Source organism: Macrobrachium rosenbergii, chromosome 21 (assembly GCF_040412425.1).
Source record: "Macrobrachium rosenbergii isolate ZJJX-2024 chromosome 21, ASM4041242v1, whole genome shotgun sequence".
NCBI lineage: Eukaryota > Metazoa > Arthropoda > Malacostraca > Decapoda > Palaemonidae > Macrobrachium > Macrobrachium rosenbergii.
This window is the reverse complement of record NC_089761.1, coordinates 44,466,413-44,481,772: the sequence shown is the minus strand read 5'-3', so window position 1 is coordinate 44,481,772 and position 15,360 is coordinate 44,466,413. Positions and strand designations below refer to the sequence as shown.

The following is a 15,360-nucleotide window of genomic DNA, read 5'->3' as shown; positions in this document are numbered from 1 at the left end:
TTGTCCAATGAAGAGGAAGCAGCAGCGACGTTCATCTCACTCTCGTAGTCCAGGGCAATGTAGCAAAGCTTCTCCTTGACGTCACGGACGATCTCACGTTCAGCGGTGGTGGTGAAGGAGTAGCCCTTCTCAGTCATGATTTTACCAAGGTAATTGGTGATATCACGACCAGCCAAGTCCAGACGGAGGATGGCATGGGGAAGAGCGAAACCTTCATAGACGGGAACCATGTGGGAAACACCATCACCAGAGTCGCAAACCTCACCAGTGGTACGACCAGAGGCATAGAGGGAGAGGACAGCCTGGATGCAAACGTACATGGCAGGCATGTTGAAGGACTCGAACATGATCTGAGTCATCTTCTCACGGTTGGCCTTGGGGTTAAGGGGAGCCTCAGTAAGCATGGTGGGGCACTCCTCAGGGGCAACACGGAGCTCATTGTAGAAGGTGTGGTACCAGACCTTCTCCATGTCGTCCCAGTTGGTGATGATACCATGCTCAATGGGGTACTTGAGGGTAAGGATACCACGCTTGCTCTGGGCTTCATCACCAATGTAGGCGTCCTTCTGACCCATACCGACCATCACACCCTGGTGACGGGCGCGGCCAACGATGGAGGGGAAGACAGCTCGAGGAGCGTCATCACCGGCAAAGCCAGCCTTGACAAGACCGGAGCCATTGTCGCAGATGAGGGTCGACGCCTCTTCGTCGTCACACATGGTGGTGGTGGTGGTGGTTTAGAAACTGGAGGTCAACCTATTAGGAAAAGAGAAGTTTGAAACAATTTGTTCAGACAAGAAAATTGAATTTTTTTTTAAATTTACTCCGAATGGGGTTCTCTACGAGAAAAAGAGGCGGACTGATTCGAATTTATTCTGCCCTAAACAGTTTTTGTTTGTTAATGCAAATTTAACATCATCGTCCCTTGCCTCTCCGACAATCTCCTGAACTTGATTGTGGATGCTAATTCCGCGTGTTATAAATCCGGAGTACTTATTTCCCAAAATTAATTTAGTTAACAAGTGAAAATGGAAATATAAACGCTTTAACGTATGAAATATTGCTTGTCGGTACATTACTTAATCCATCGAGTATTAAATCCAAACTCAAAAAGAACACTTTCATTATTTTACGGTTTCGTTTGTATGCCTGTCCTCATTCCACTTGTAGTTACCTCTGATATAATATGAAGAATGGCCACAAAGAGGATAGTGGCTAAATTGAGGACTCACTGATGCGAGGATTTTATAATACTCAAGTTAAAAAGATTGATACGTGTTTCCCCATTTCCTAGTCGTTTAAGAGTGGAAATTAGAAAATAAATCATTACTAAAATAAAAGAATTGAAGAAAACTTGCAAAAACGCTTCTTCAGTCTAACTTTGCCTCCTAAGAAAGAAACCGATCTAAAAATGAGAACTTGCGATGAGAATGGAATGGAACATGGATGGAGTGCTCAGGCCTTTCGGCAAGATACTGCAGCTTCTGGATTTGACTTTCATGTAGAAAAAGAAAGGATACAACTTTGCTACCACAACGAAACTAACAATAAAGCAATATTAAAATCTTCATGTACCAGAAATAGTCTTTTATATACCAATGCATCAAGAGAACAGCGATTGATACATTATAAAATTTGAAGGGTATTAGAAACTGGAACCACTGATTGACGTACTCGTAACTCCAGAGAGGCCGGCGTTCATAATTAAGTGTGTATATTCAAGTCTTCATTCCAACAAACGCAAAATTAATCCAAACAAAAGCTCTTAGTCATCGAAAGTAAGAAAAAATGGACAAAAAATTAATGAAAATCGTTATCAAAATGCTAACGTTCACTGGATGAAAGCTAAAGCATTCAACTGATACATAGCCTCTCTGTAGCCTTGGATTTTCTTATAACTTACTTCTCGACGGTGAGTTTCACTAATATATATATACATATATATATATATATATATATATTATATATATATATATATATATATATATATATACACACACACACAAGAAATCTACTGTTACAATCACCAAACTATGCAAATTTAACGGCCAATAAGTACTGAGAACGGTTTCATCAAATTGAAGAAAGACATAATCACAAGAGAACCAGAAATTAATCCACTCGAACGTACCTTCTGATGAGTCTGAGAACGACTAAGGACCAGCGGTCAGCGGTCTCCTTTTTATACAACTCTATACATCTACTGCGTCCGAGAATGCGAATTCAAGCCAAGTATCAGTAACCGATCCTGGCAACAAGAAGTATCACCAGATTAAATGGCAATGGGATGCGTTGTTGATCTGATAAATAAATAAATAAAAAAAAAGGAACTAAAAAGATGCGAACAGGTGGCGGCTGTTAGTTTCAGCGCTAAGGGGAAAACTACGCATTCTTGTAAAGAGGGATCTTAATTGAAAGCTCGTATGTAACATGATACACCATAAATATTCTTCGCTCTTGGCATTACATAAGGAACTTTGCATTTACAAACTGGTAGGTTTACGTAATCCTGGCGGCACCTTAACTGTACCAGGACACTCTTTCAAACTGTGAAGACGCTGGCCTGGTGACCATTTCAAGGTACTTGAAGTGGGGAAAAGTATTTTACAACATGAATTAGGATATATGTATTAAAAAATGTTACTTGCAAAGGTTCACTCAAGATAAACTTGCAAGAGAAAATTTACTGTTGTCAAACCTTTAGTTAAGATGATCATTTAAAAATGGTTTCCTTATGTATTTTACTGCATTATATTCGCTCTCTCTCTCTCTCTCTGTCTGTCTGTCTGTCTCTCTCTCTGTATGTCCACAAATAATAAAATAAAATAAAATATAATATAATATAATATAATATATAATATATATAATAGACAAACACACACACAAACATATATATATATATATATATATATATATATATATATATATATATATATATATATATATATATATATATATATATAATTCAGCCATTCTCCTGATAAAGGATTATCTCAAGAAAAATCACAACAGTCACTGCTACAGTCATACTTTACATGTTAAATCGTGGATGATTACTCGCTGCAAATTTCCCAAGACTAGCCGCTTAAGATAAAAAAACTCATCAGCAGCACGTGAAACGCTAAACACACACTGCACCTTGGGCCTCTATCTTGCACGCACTCTCGCACCTCCTGAGGGTTATTACTTTTCCTTTCATTACCTCTTACATACCATCTATCTAGCCCTTTCAAGTTCTTCCTTTCCCCCTCCCTGCAGGGATTTCCGAATTATACGTTCTTTTCACTAACCCTTTCCACGAAACCAAATCATCTTAAAATATTCTGATTCATCCTTTTCCGTATCTCTCCATTTCAATACTTCCAGTTCTTCTTAAACTCAATATACGATGCAACTAACCTCCACACTTCATTTCCGTAAAGGAGAGTTGGCTCAATAATATACCTTCATTCACTCCCACGCTGTCTTCCAGAGATATTCCAATCTTTTGCACACACACACACACACACGCGCACACGCACACACACACACACCTGCAGTATGCTCTGTTCATCTCTTTTGTAATTGACATCTCATCCCATCCGCTAATTTACTTCCTTTTACCTATGTGAATCAACCGCTTGTATTTTCTTTACATTCCATGGCAATATTCATTGTTGCATCTTCCTCATTCCCATTTACCCTCGTTACCTTAATCATGCTCACATTTACTCTAAACCTTCTCCTTTTAAAACGCTTTCGATGGTGTAAGAGTCAATTAGCGCAAGCGGTTAGACTTTCGCTCATAAGCGAGAGGGTCAGGTGCTAAGTACGGGTAACGGTACTAATGTTGAAATAAGCGATAAATTAGTTACCTGACAGTAATTTTTATGTGGTGGGTCACAGGAAGGTGTGGAGGAAGGATTGGTGTCAACAGCGTAATATTAAAATACTACTAAAGAACTGAAAGCGTATTACCAGTAGCATGCCATTTAAATGGGGAGAGCATTTATATATATATATATATATATATATATATATATATATATATATATATATATATATATATATATATATATATATATATATATATATATATATATATATATATATATATATATAGAGAGAGAGAGAGAGAGAGAGAGAGGTTAAACGGACTAATTACAATTTTTCATCTGAGGTTTGGAGCTTGGTGTCACGTGTTTTTGCACGCGCATATACACACACACACACCTCATATATATATATATATATATATATATATATATATATATATATATATATATATATATATATATATATAGGTGTGAGGTGTGTGTGTGTATATATGCGCGTGCGCAAACACATGGACACCAAGCTCCAAACCTCAGATGAAAAATTGTGATTAGTCCATTTAATCTTTGGCAGTTTTGCCTTTACCCGACGACGGCGTAGAAATGGTAGTTTGTGTATAACACACACTGTAATTCACTTTTGGTATGTCTCAAATACAAATGAAGTGGCTGTCATAAATCACAATAATTCCCGTGGCATAGATATCCATATACCATAGACGTCTAAAGCTAGGCTCACACCAGGCGGTGACCGCGGCGTTAATCACGCGTGTGCAGAAAGCGGTGACCGTACACGCTATGGCGATTATCCGTGCGTTTCATTCATTATGGAAGTGGAGGAAATAACTTGCGTTTGGGTTCTCTATCGCCGGTGGCAGCGGCGAAAGAGAAAAGATAAAGACGGTATTGGGTGCACCCTATTTTAAGGACAGACATACCTTATGGTATGTTCATAACACTGTATCCAAAACTGAGAGATTGTGAGCCCGAATTCGTCTACTATTTCAGAATGGCCGTAAAACCATTTGACAATTTACCTACGGTGATTACGGATGAAATTTGATCAAATAGCATAATGCGAGAAACTATTTCACCAGAAGACAAACTTGTAATAATTTTGAGGCAAATCACTTATTTTTTGTGCAGCCCATTCTTTGTTGTACAAATCAGTCATTTACGAATGTACAAGTGAAATCAATATTTTTACTGAAATATATAAAAAGGTATTCTGATTGTTTCAGAACTGAGCTCGCAGCTGCTGGCGAAGGCGTTGGTGGAGCGACTTGTATAGGTGGTGTGGATGTAGTTGATTGTATGGTGCGGATGATAGACTGGCTACATAAGGGGTAATGTTCCAAATGGCTGTGCACGTTGAATTACATTTCTGTCACCAAGAGGCTGTTTTCATGCACGTTATTTAGTTCTTTGCACATTAATAAACAAATTAGTTTGTCATCACGTTGGTCATTTCGTTCATGTTCTCCCTCCTCCCTTGCCAATAAATAGTTAAGCAAAATATCAGAAAAATGCTTATCAACTGGATTTAGCTTGACTTTCTTTTTTGCTGCCGTAATTTCACTCCTACCATGCATGATCTTCTGTCACGTCTAAATCTAAAATGAGAAATGCATCATTGTCAAGATGAATAGTCCCTATTTCAATGTGTTGCTTAGGCAAAACCTCGCTGTTAACTAAACAGACGCTAGCGGCTAGTAAACAAGTGTATCCCGAATCGCTGAGCTGCTGCGCAGTAGCAAGAGGAAACTCAGAACGCGCGGTAGCCTAGGCGGTTAACAAAAACGCGAAGTTGCGTGTGTACACTCCCATGCTTTATCATTAACTTTGCTACCACCTGGTGGGAACCGGGCGGTTGAAACAACCCTGTGTGAACAAATAAGTTAAGTATACCTTAGTTTTACCAGACCACTGAGCTGATTAACAGCTCTCCTAGGGCTGGCCCGAAGGATTAGACTTATTTTACGTGGCTAAGAAGCAACTGGTTACTTAGCAACGGGACCTACAGCTTATTGTGGAAATCAAGCTCTCAAAATGGAATTGCCTATAAAATTCTATCCGGTGAACTTACGCATTCGCAGTGTATCAATTGGCGACCCCATTCTAAGAATCTATCTGTAAATTTTTATTGCCATTTCACTTAATACCTTAATGCCTGACCGCTGTCTCAGTTTATACGATTATACTAAATGGTTGGTATTCGATGGAGAATCTACTGTAATAAATAAGTTACTTTTATGTATTGCTACATGAACTATTTAAAGTTGCCCTTTGAATGACTGTCAGTTGTCCATTTTCATATAGTTAGCTGCAATGATCCCAAGATTTTCAATCCCTACTAATGCTTTTTTTTGGAGTTATTATATGTTGGCTGTTTAGAATTGTCTTCAAACAGATGGTAATAGATTTTCGGACTAATCCAAAGAGCCAAAGCCTATGCCAGCATTAGGCCAGCTTAACCCAAACACAACAAACAGATGGGCTCTGATTCTCCTGACACGGGATTTTCAAGTTTACAGCAAAAATAACGATTATGCTTCGAGCACTGATACAGATCGAATATTTTAAAAATTATTCAAATAATGAACATTAAAACAGAAAAAGAAGTTTGGACACATGCGCAAGTATACTATTATCCATTTCAGGGACCGCGAGTCATCGTTTTTCTTAACTATCTTCGAACTAATTAACTAATTATTTGATCGACACCTACTGCTAAAATGGTATAGTTTCGACATATTTTTGAAAAAGACACTATGTCCCTGAAATGGATAGCAGTTACCTTAAATCTTTAAATCCTGATAAACCGAAACACGACATAAACGTTACTAATGTTGTGAATGACATATTGCTCTATGATTTGGCAATAAACTAGGTTAAGAACACCGTCACACGACTAAATGAATTCTTTCATTTTACCCCAGTTTTCCTCCTCGAAACAAAGATATGGATAAAAATTCTTCGATCATATTTTGTTCTCGTGCTGCTTCTGTGAAGATAATCCCCAAAACAAAGTGCCCTCTACAAAAATGTACTCAGAATTTATTAAATTAATTTTATTTTATAAGAGAAAAGAAAGTAATACAAACAACTTACTACAAGGCCGCTTTATGAATAAATACAGAAACGTCCAGCGAGAACCTCAGTGTTATAAGTAGGATGATAATATCATTACTTCGTTAAAAAGATTATGTGAATGGCTACCAGACCAACCAAATAATAAAACAGACAGTTTAACTAAGTTTAGTGTAAGTTTTGAAGGAGAAGGAAATTTCCAGTAATGAAACAAATGTAACACGTTCTTGTTTCACACAAAGATTCAGAGAAATTTCGCCTCTCACATAATTCTCATGGAATCTACGAGAAAAGACATTATACTTGACTAGCAAATGTCATTTTAAAATTGTTAATGAAAGCCTGTTTTCTATTGTAACATATTAGGTATCAAGTTATGAAAAATTTGAATAAAACTCGTTTTTATAAAAAAAGAAGTCAGAAAGGAAACCAGATCCAACGTAGCATTTTTGCGGGAGAGCTTGCGCTAAATGGCATAGATATAAATTTAGAGAGGCATGACACTCATCTCGACTCATATCTGGTGACAAGGCAAGAGATATGAGTGGTTTCTTACAATATTGTTAATTTTCAAAACTTTGTGGATATTTTTCTTTGTCATTAAATAAATTTCCTTGTACAGATGTGAAGGGCTGAATATTAGATGCTTTGCTTCATTTGTCACGGATTAAATGGATAAATTGTGAAAAAAGAAGGTAACTTTGATATCCCTCAGTGTCTACCCCTAATCTTTTCAGATGCCGTTTGCATAACGGTAAAACTGGAAATGCCAAACAAAACAGATATGAGAGAGACCCCGTATATATATATACGGTTCTAAAAAATCTAATTTCCGTTACTAGATTTTCTAGACTCAAGGAAGCCTAGCCTTCTTATGCATTCCATACATCCATTAACAGCAATAATAGTAATCTGAGACAAATGTGAACAACTCTGAGTAAGAACATTTGCAAATAAATTTCTTAGATTTGCATAAGAACAAGAGAAAATAGTCATAAATTTTTTTCACAATAAACGTACCAGGATCAAGTAAGAGGCAAGTCTTACGTAAATATTTAATATAAATATTTAATTCAGCATAATAACCATACTGGAATTATTTGATTCATCAAGATCAAATTCTTTGATCCAGACCGACATACAGAAAAAATACTGGATATTGAATGACTCAATATCTAGAAGCACTTGCGGTGCACAATACCGGGACCAGATTCGTCATACTCCTCCTTGGTGACCCACAAGTTCTGGAAGGTGGACAGAGAACCAAGGATGGAACCACCGATCCAGACGGAGTACTTCCTCTCAGGGGGAGCGACGATCTTGACCTTAATGGAAGAGGGTGCAAGAGAGGTGATCTCCTTCTGCATCCTGTCAGCAATACCAGCGTACATGGTGGTACCACCAGACATGACAATGTTGGCCAACAAGTCCTTCCTGATGTCAATGTCGCACCTCATGATGGAGTTATGGACGATCTCGTGAACACCAGCAGATTCCATACCAAGGAAGGAAGGCTGGAACAGAGACTCGGGAGCACGGAAACGCTCGTTGCCGATGGTGATGACCTGACCGTCAGGAAGTTCATAGGACTTGTCCAATGAAGAGGAAGCAGCAGCGACGTTCATCTCACTCTCGTAGTCCAGGGCAATGTAGCAAAGCTTCTCCTTGATGTCACGGACGATCTCACGCTCAGCGGTGGTGGTGAAGGAGTAGCCCTTCTCAGTCATGATCTTGCTGAGGTAGTTAGTAATATCACGACCAGCCAAGTCCAGACGGAGGATGGCATGGGGAAGAGCGAAACCTTCATAGACGGGAACCATGTGGGAAACACCATCACCAGAGTCGCAGACCAGACCAGTCGTACGACCAGAGGCGTAGAGGGAGAGGACAGCCTGGATGCAAACGTACATGGCGGGCATGTTGAAGGACTCGAACATGATCTGAGTCATCTTCTCACGGTTGGCCTTGGGGTTAAGGGGAGCCTCAGTAAGCATTGTAGGGCACTCCTCAGGGGCAACACGGAGCTCATTGTAGAAGGTGTGGTACCAGACCTTCTCCATGTCGTCCCAGTTGGTGATGATACCATGCTCAATGGGGTACTTGAGGGTGAGGATACCTCTCTTGCTCTGGGCTTCATCACCAATGTAGGCGTCCTTCTGACCCATACCGACCATCACACCCTGGTGACGGGCGCGGCCAACGATGGAGGGGAAGACAGCTCGAGGAGCGTCATCACCGGCAAAGCCAGCCTTGACAAGACCGGAGCCATTGTCGCAGATGAGGGTCGCCGCGTCTTCGTCGTCACACATGATGGTGGTTCAGTTATGAAGGACTGTACTCTGCAATGAAAAAGCCTATTATAACCTTGTTAGGGACATCTTTATATTTTTTATTGGTACTTTTTGGTTATTGTTCTTTTATTTTGTTATTAAATGAGCTTGCAAAAAATAAAAGCTGCAGTTATCCTAGCTCCTTTATATAGTGTGTTTATGGATTAAAAGCAAAGAGCGTGCAATTATAAATTTCTGTACATATGCAATATTTTAAGAATGAAAATATGATTAAAATGAGGAATCATTGTATTCTTGTATTGACTTACAAAAGTCACTGTCAATTTGAAAAGTAACATGACTCAATCATTTGACTCTTGACATTTTTCTATTAAGTGTGATGATAAATGTAGACAACCAAAGGGTAATTAATTTCGAACGATTATAGAATACAGACAACTGAAGGAAAATTAGCTGCTATTTTTGAAAAGTATTCTATGATGTATTATGATGCCACTATGGATATGTTTTGAATATCTTGCACAAATATAAATGACTTTAGAAAGAATTAAAGATATCCATATTGACTATGTTTTCAGACTGAAGGCCAAATCGAATCAAACTTCACCAAATCTACGGCACTATCCTGATTTTCCTTTATAAATAATGCTAAACGACGACAGTTAATCAGAGCTGTGGGAAAGCAGGCGCAGAATCTAACTGAACTGAAAAGATGTTGCACAAATGCATGACGACGAAAATCGACGTGGAAACCACAAACATCACTCGAGAGAACTTCACCTACCCCAAGCGCCTCTTGATGAGCCTGAAAAAGACTAAAAGCTAAGCTGGTCGAGTCCTCCCTTTTATACAGAGCCTTCCGTCGTTAGCAGCTTAGGGAATCTGACTTCAAGCCAAAATTTTCTGGGAACTGATTCTAGGAAATTGTCCATAAGAACAACACCCTGTTAACAACCATATACAGTGCAAGCTTTAAAGAAGAAAACAGAAAGTAAATGGAATTCTCGAGAATCTGGGAAAACAGTAATAATGGGAGGATAGGTTTGAAATATGGAAAATTTGAGTGAGTTGAGTGTTTAATAGATATTTCCTTCAGTCAGTCAGATTTTGATCTTTCTTCTTATATTATTGTAACTTGTCTTTTTTCATGTGTTTACTACAGGAATCTTCATTCCATGAAATTTTTATTTTTCTATTTTCGATTCAGGTGAAAATTAGTCTTATAGTAAAATGACCTTTGTCCAGGAGAATGCAAATGTATCCCCGTAATTGCTCGAATGTTCTGACACCTACGATTCTTAGACCCGTACAATAAAAAGATTAGGCATTAGGATGATAGTAATCGTTGGACGAAATAAAAAAAATCTAAATACCAGGGAAAATCTTACTTTCCAGGATTCAACTCTCATACTCACAAACCAAAAAGATTGTGTGAAACACTGATTCACATTACAATAGATTGGTTACGTGGATTCTTAAACGCTTTGTATTCGTTAATATCTAATATTTAATCTAGAACTTTCAGAATTATTTATTGCAAACTTGAGCAATATTAGCATCTGTTTGTCGAACTTAATGTTTCTCACAGATTAAGTTTCTCGCAAAGAAAAAAAAAATGATACTGCGTAGTGGTATTTTCCGGGACCAATTAGCAAGAGGTATGCGCACACATGGCAACGTGAGGCAATCTCAGAATGGATTTATAGCTAGTGAAGCATGGGAGCGTGGAACAGACGAAAGGTTTTTCATACCATGCTAACGGGGCGGATATTTTACGGTGTTGTCTGGTGAGACTGACACATTTAGATTATTTGAAATATCGGAAAATTTTAGTTAGCTAAACTTCCGCTGTGATCTTTTCCCCTTGAAGTGTTGCTGTTTGCTTCTAATTTCCTAAACCCCAAATATTAAGAGCCGTGTAGGTAGGAATTTCAACATACTCCACAGGTGGTTTAAGGGAATGTAAATAAGGACGTTACGGGAATTTGTTTGTCCTCCTGTGAACTACGCCAAGTTTCCGCTAACTCCTATGTGGGGTATTTTTTTTTTTTAGAAACGTGCCTGTTACCTCAACCTACGTTAAGCTAGACTTAGAACAATTTCTGCCGAAAGATTAACAACGATGTTAAGGAGTAGGCTCGATTATAAACAAAAAGTTAGTCCGAAGGCGGTTGAAAATATTTCAGTAAAATAAAACGAAATAGGGAGAAAGAGGAGCCCTAAACCACTTATGGAAAATAATAATAGCGAAAAAATATTGCACTGTCAGCATCAACCAACATTCAGGTAGTTAATGAAAAATACATATTCTATTTCAAGACAAAATATAACAAAATTAGAAATGATGGGTTCTAGGGGCATAAAATGCTCCTAAATCTTTGTAAGAAGGAAACCAGACATGAGCGAATGAAAGAAAACCAGGTCACACCAGCACATCCATAATGATGATACGAAAACTAAAGTATCGAGAACCTCAGTAAACATTTATACGGAAGCACAAACATCAACATAATCAGAACAATGACGGAAACTGAACATTTTGCCATAGAACCCAGGCGAAAAAGGACTGATAAGTTATTCAGTGTGTGACCAAACCTTACTTTTCTCTCTCTCTCTCTCTCTCTCTCTCTCTCTCTCTCTCTCTCTCTCTCTCTCTCTCTCTCTCTCTCTCTCTCTATATATATATATATATATATATATATATATATATATATATATATATATATATATATATATATATCAGAGATATACCTATTTAGGCATGTATACAAGCACGAATATCTATCATTATTCCAAAAATTCTTCGCTTAAGTACCATTTTTCTCGTTTAGTGTTAATGACCCAGTAAAGTAAAGCGTAGTCTTTAATTAGAAAATCAAGGCTAGTATTCATGCACAACAAATTCCACATCTACCATGAGTCTTTCCTCACACCATCCCCTGAAAAAAAAAAAACTACCTAATGCTGTCAGTTTGTGTAATATACCATTCAGTCTTCTTTCGATTTTACTCCTCTGCCTCACGGATACAGATCATAATCTCCTTTAAACTCCTCCTCACAAATCATCACAGAGTTTTCTGAGACTTCGACTGGCTCCGTGCAAATTCTATATACATCTCTGATCACGTCCACGAAGCATCCGAGTCTTATTCTATTTAATTAAAGCTATTTTAACCTTTGCTTATTACAAATGCTCATCGCTTACTTTAGCATGTTTTACCATTTCAATAATAGTTCAGTGTTCATCTATTTACTGAGCATTCTAAATCTAAAAAATACTCAACTTTTCCATCATCCACGATCCAACCGCTTCTGCAGTCTTCACTAGCAAACTGTATCTTGTCCTTGATACACCAGTCATCTTTCAAAACTCTCCGCCTTACGAAGTTCACTTCCTATTATCAATATTTTCCTATGACTACTACTACGCAATACTCTGTTTGTAATTCAGTCTTACTGGTTTAATTTGATTAAATTTATCTCTTTCTTTTAAGAACGCTACAATATTTTGAAGAAGACACCTACTTGCATAGCTACAAGTTTCCTTATAACATATTTTCAGAGCACTTCAAAATAGATTAACTTACGACTTTAGTACATACTTCTATCTAAATATGTTGTAGATTCTGTTTGTAAACATGGAACAAAACTGCTTTTTAATCCATTTCTGGTTCATCCCTCAACAACCAATTTATGCGTTTTTGACTCTGAAATACAATATTTGGTACCAGACGCTCTTAACCATCACTGAAAACTTCAGCGCAAATGGTTTAGTAGTTATCGAGCTTTGGATACACGGATGCGTATTCAGTGTCCTTAACTCCATCATAATACTGTACTACTTAATATACTTAACATTCTGCATTAGGAGTCGTGTCAGTAATCTATCATGTGTTTCGAAATTAGAGCCCCCCCTCCCCCTCCACAGAACAAATGGAAAGTTATGAAGTTTTCTGCTATAGCCTATCTCCAAGTACATTATTTTAAGTTTCTATTAAGCTATTTTTCATTTTACATTTCTTGTATTTTCAGACTGAGTGACGGACTTAGATACAGCCATTGCTAACGACTCGGAGGAAATCAGATGGATTGACCGAATCAGGCTATAACCTTCAGAGAGGCCAGGGATACTGGCGCATCCTTCATTTCACGTTCCTGGATAGTTAAATACATTAAAAGAGATGAATCCTTTGTTAAAAGAAACTGGAACAAAAATCCATATGACTGTCATCGCAAAAAGAGTGAGAACCTTGGAAGGCCTGAAGTCCTTTCTCAGGAGTCAAAAGACATCATAGCTGAGGCAGTGGGTAGACCAAGAAAGTCTTTACGTAAATTGGCGCTTGAACTAGAAACAAAAAGGGGAAAGAAGAGAAGTTATAGTGCTGTATATTGTGAGTTGAAAAAATCTGGTATCAAGCCATTTCATGTTATCAGCAAGCCCAACATCACTCAGCAACAGAGAGAAGACAGTGCATGGTTTTGTGGTTCATTTCTTAAAGATTGGGATGAAGTTGACTTTCTCCATGTTGGCGCATCAGATGAATACTTCATTCACACAGTCAGGAAGCCAAATCATAAAAATGACATCATTTGGGCTGCAAAGTTGGATGATATCAGCGATGACGTGCGCTATCGCCAAGTTGTGAAATTTCCTGAATGTCTGGGAATTTTTCTCTGTTTCACAGCCAAACAGTTAATGTGGATCATCAAAGAAAAAGGACAGTCATGGAATGGCAAATACTTCAGAGAAACTGTGCTTACTGGTGGAGTATTTCCTTTCCTCAAAGATCCTGAAAATGTGTTATCTGTTGAAGAAGTCACATTTTTCCATGATAAGGCACCATGTTTCAAGGTTCTTCAGACACAGGAGCTGTTTCGAAACAGTGGTATCGATTTCTTCTCATCAAGTGAATTTCCAGATAGCTCCCCAGACCTTAATGTGTGTAAAAACATTGGTAGTATCTTAAAGGATCGTGTTGAAGCGCGCACAGTGAACTATGATGGTATACCAAGCCTCGATGACCTGCGAAGAGAGGTGACTGAAGTGCTCAGGGAAATGGAGTTTGAGTCTCAGCTGTTTTGCGATTTGCTGAAATCATACCCCTCAAGAATGCAGACTGTGGTACAGGCAGATGGAGGCCACACAAAATATTAAATACTCAGAGAGAAATTTAAATAAATACCTGTTCTGAATTACTTTTGTTTTTGTCCATATCAATTTTAGCTTATGCTGTAGAGGGGGGAGGGGGCCTCTAATTTCGAAACACCCTGTATATAGATGATAGAACCATTAAAACATATATATAATGCCATCAGATCACTCCAGTTGTATAAGAAATAGGCTCAGAACCTGCATTTAGAATACTTTCACTCGTAAGATTTTCTTATCATAAACTTGTCTGAAAAGTCCGTATTTTATTTCAAGCTTGGTAGTGCTATTATCAAATACTGGAGTGCGCTGTGCCCTCAACTTTCCCAATCCTGATTATATAAGGACGGAGGGCAGGAACAATAGTTTATAGTATGCACATATTCGGTAAATATATTCATATATATAACATGAAGCGTTCTGGATATTTAAAATGATAATGACGTGGACATGCATGTACACAATCACAATTATAAGAGTACTGTTAAGAATATTTATATTATATATATATATATATATATATATATATATATATATATATATATATATATATATATATATATATATATATATATATATATATATATATATATATATATATATATATATATATATATATATATATATATATATATATATATATATATATATATATATATATATATATATATATATATATATATATATATATATATATATATATATATATATATATATATATATATATATATATATATATATATATATATATATATATATATATATATATATATATAGTGTGTGTGTGTGTGTGTAAAACACTAAAGCAGGTAGATATAGAAAAATAGTTAGATAGATAGTTTAAGGTTCTTGAGAGAACAATAACTGATGTCGTATTTTGTGAAATATGAGTAATCGATCCAAAAGAGCGAATAAGTTAATGCACTGAAATCTGGTCAGCAATTTCATTCGAGTGAGAAATATTTCATATATATTTATATATACATATATATATATATATATATATATATATATATAT

The 15,360-nt window shown here is 37.1% G+C and overlaps 2 protein-coding genes across 2 annotated transcripts in view; both read right to left on the bottom strand.

Annotated features, from left to right (window-relative positions):
- Positions 1 to 2,243, bottom strand: part of LOC136850090 (actin-2, muscle-specific-like) — a 2,838-nt gene extending 595 nt beyond the window's left edge. The window contains exons 1-2 of the mRNA XM_067123638.1: positions 2,132 to 2,243; positions 1 to 756 (exon numbers count right to left, since the gene is read on the bottom strand). The exon at positions 1 to 756 is cut by the window's left edge and continues 595 nt beyond it. Of these exons, the coding sequence (XP_066979739.1) occupies positions 1 to 719 (719 nt within the window). The 5' untranslated portion in view covers positions 720 to 756; positions 2,132 to 2,243. The remainder of the gene's footprint in view (positions 757 to 2,131) is intronic.
- Positions 2,244 to 7,943: 5,700 nt separating this feature from the next.
- Positions 7,944 to 10,080, bottom strand: LOC136850089 (actin-2, muscle-specific-like). The gene is made up of 2 exons (XM_067123637.1): positions 9,978 to 10,080; positions 7,944 to 9,241 (listed from the first exon to the last, which is right to left on the bottom strand). Exon 2 carries the CDS (start codon positions 9,209 to 9,211, stop codon positions 8,078 to 8,080), a length of 1,134 nt encoding a protein of 377 aa, XP_066979738.1. The 5' UTR covers positions 9,212 to 9,241; positions 9,978 to 10,080; the 3' UTR covers positions 7,944 to 8,077.
- Between the last annotated feature and the right edge of the window lie 5,280 nt (positions 10,081 to 15,360).

Excerpts from the sequence above, each read along its gene's own strand:
- LOC136850089 (XM_067123637.1), bottom strand. The coding sequence starts at position 9,211 with ATGTGTGACGACGAAGACGCGGCGACCCTCATCTGCGACAATGGCTCC.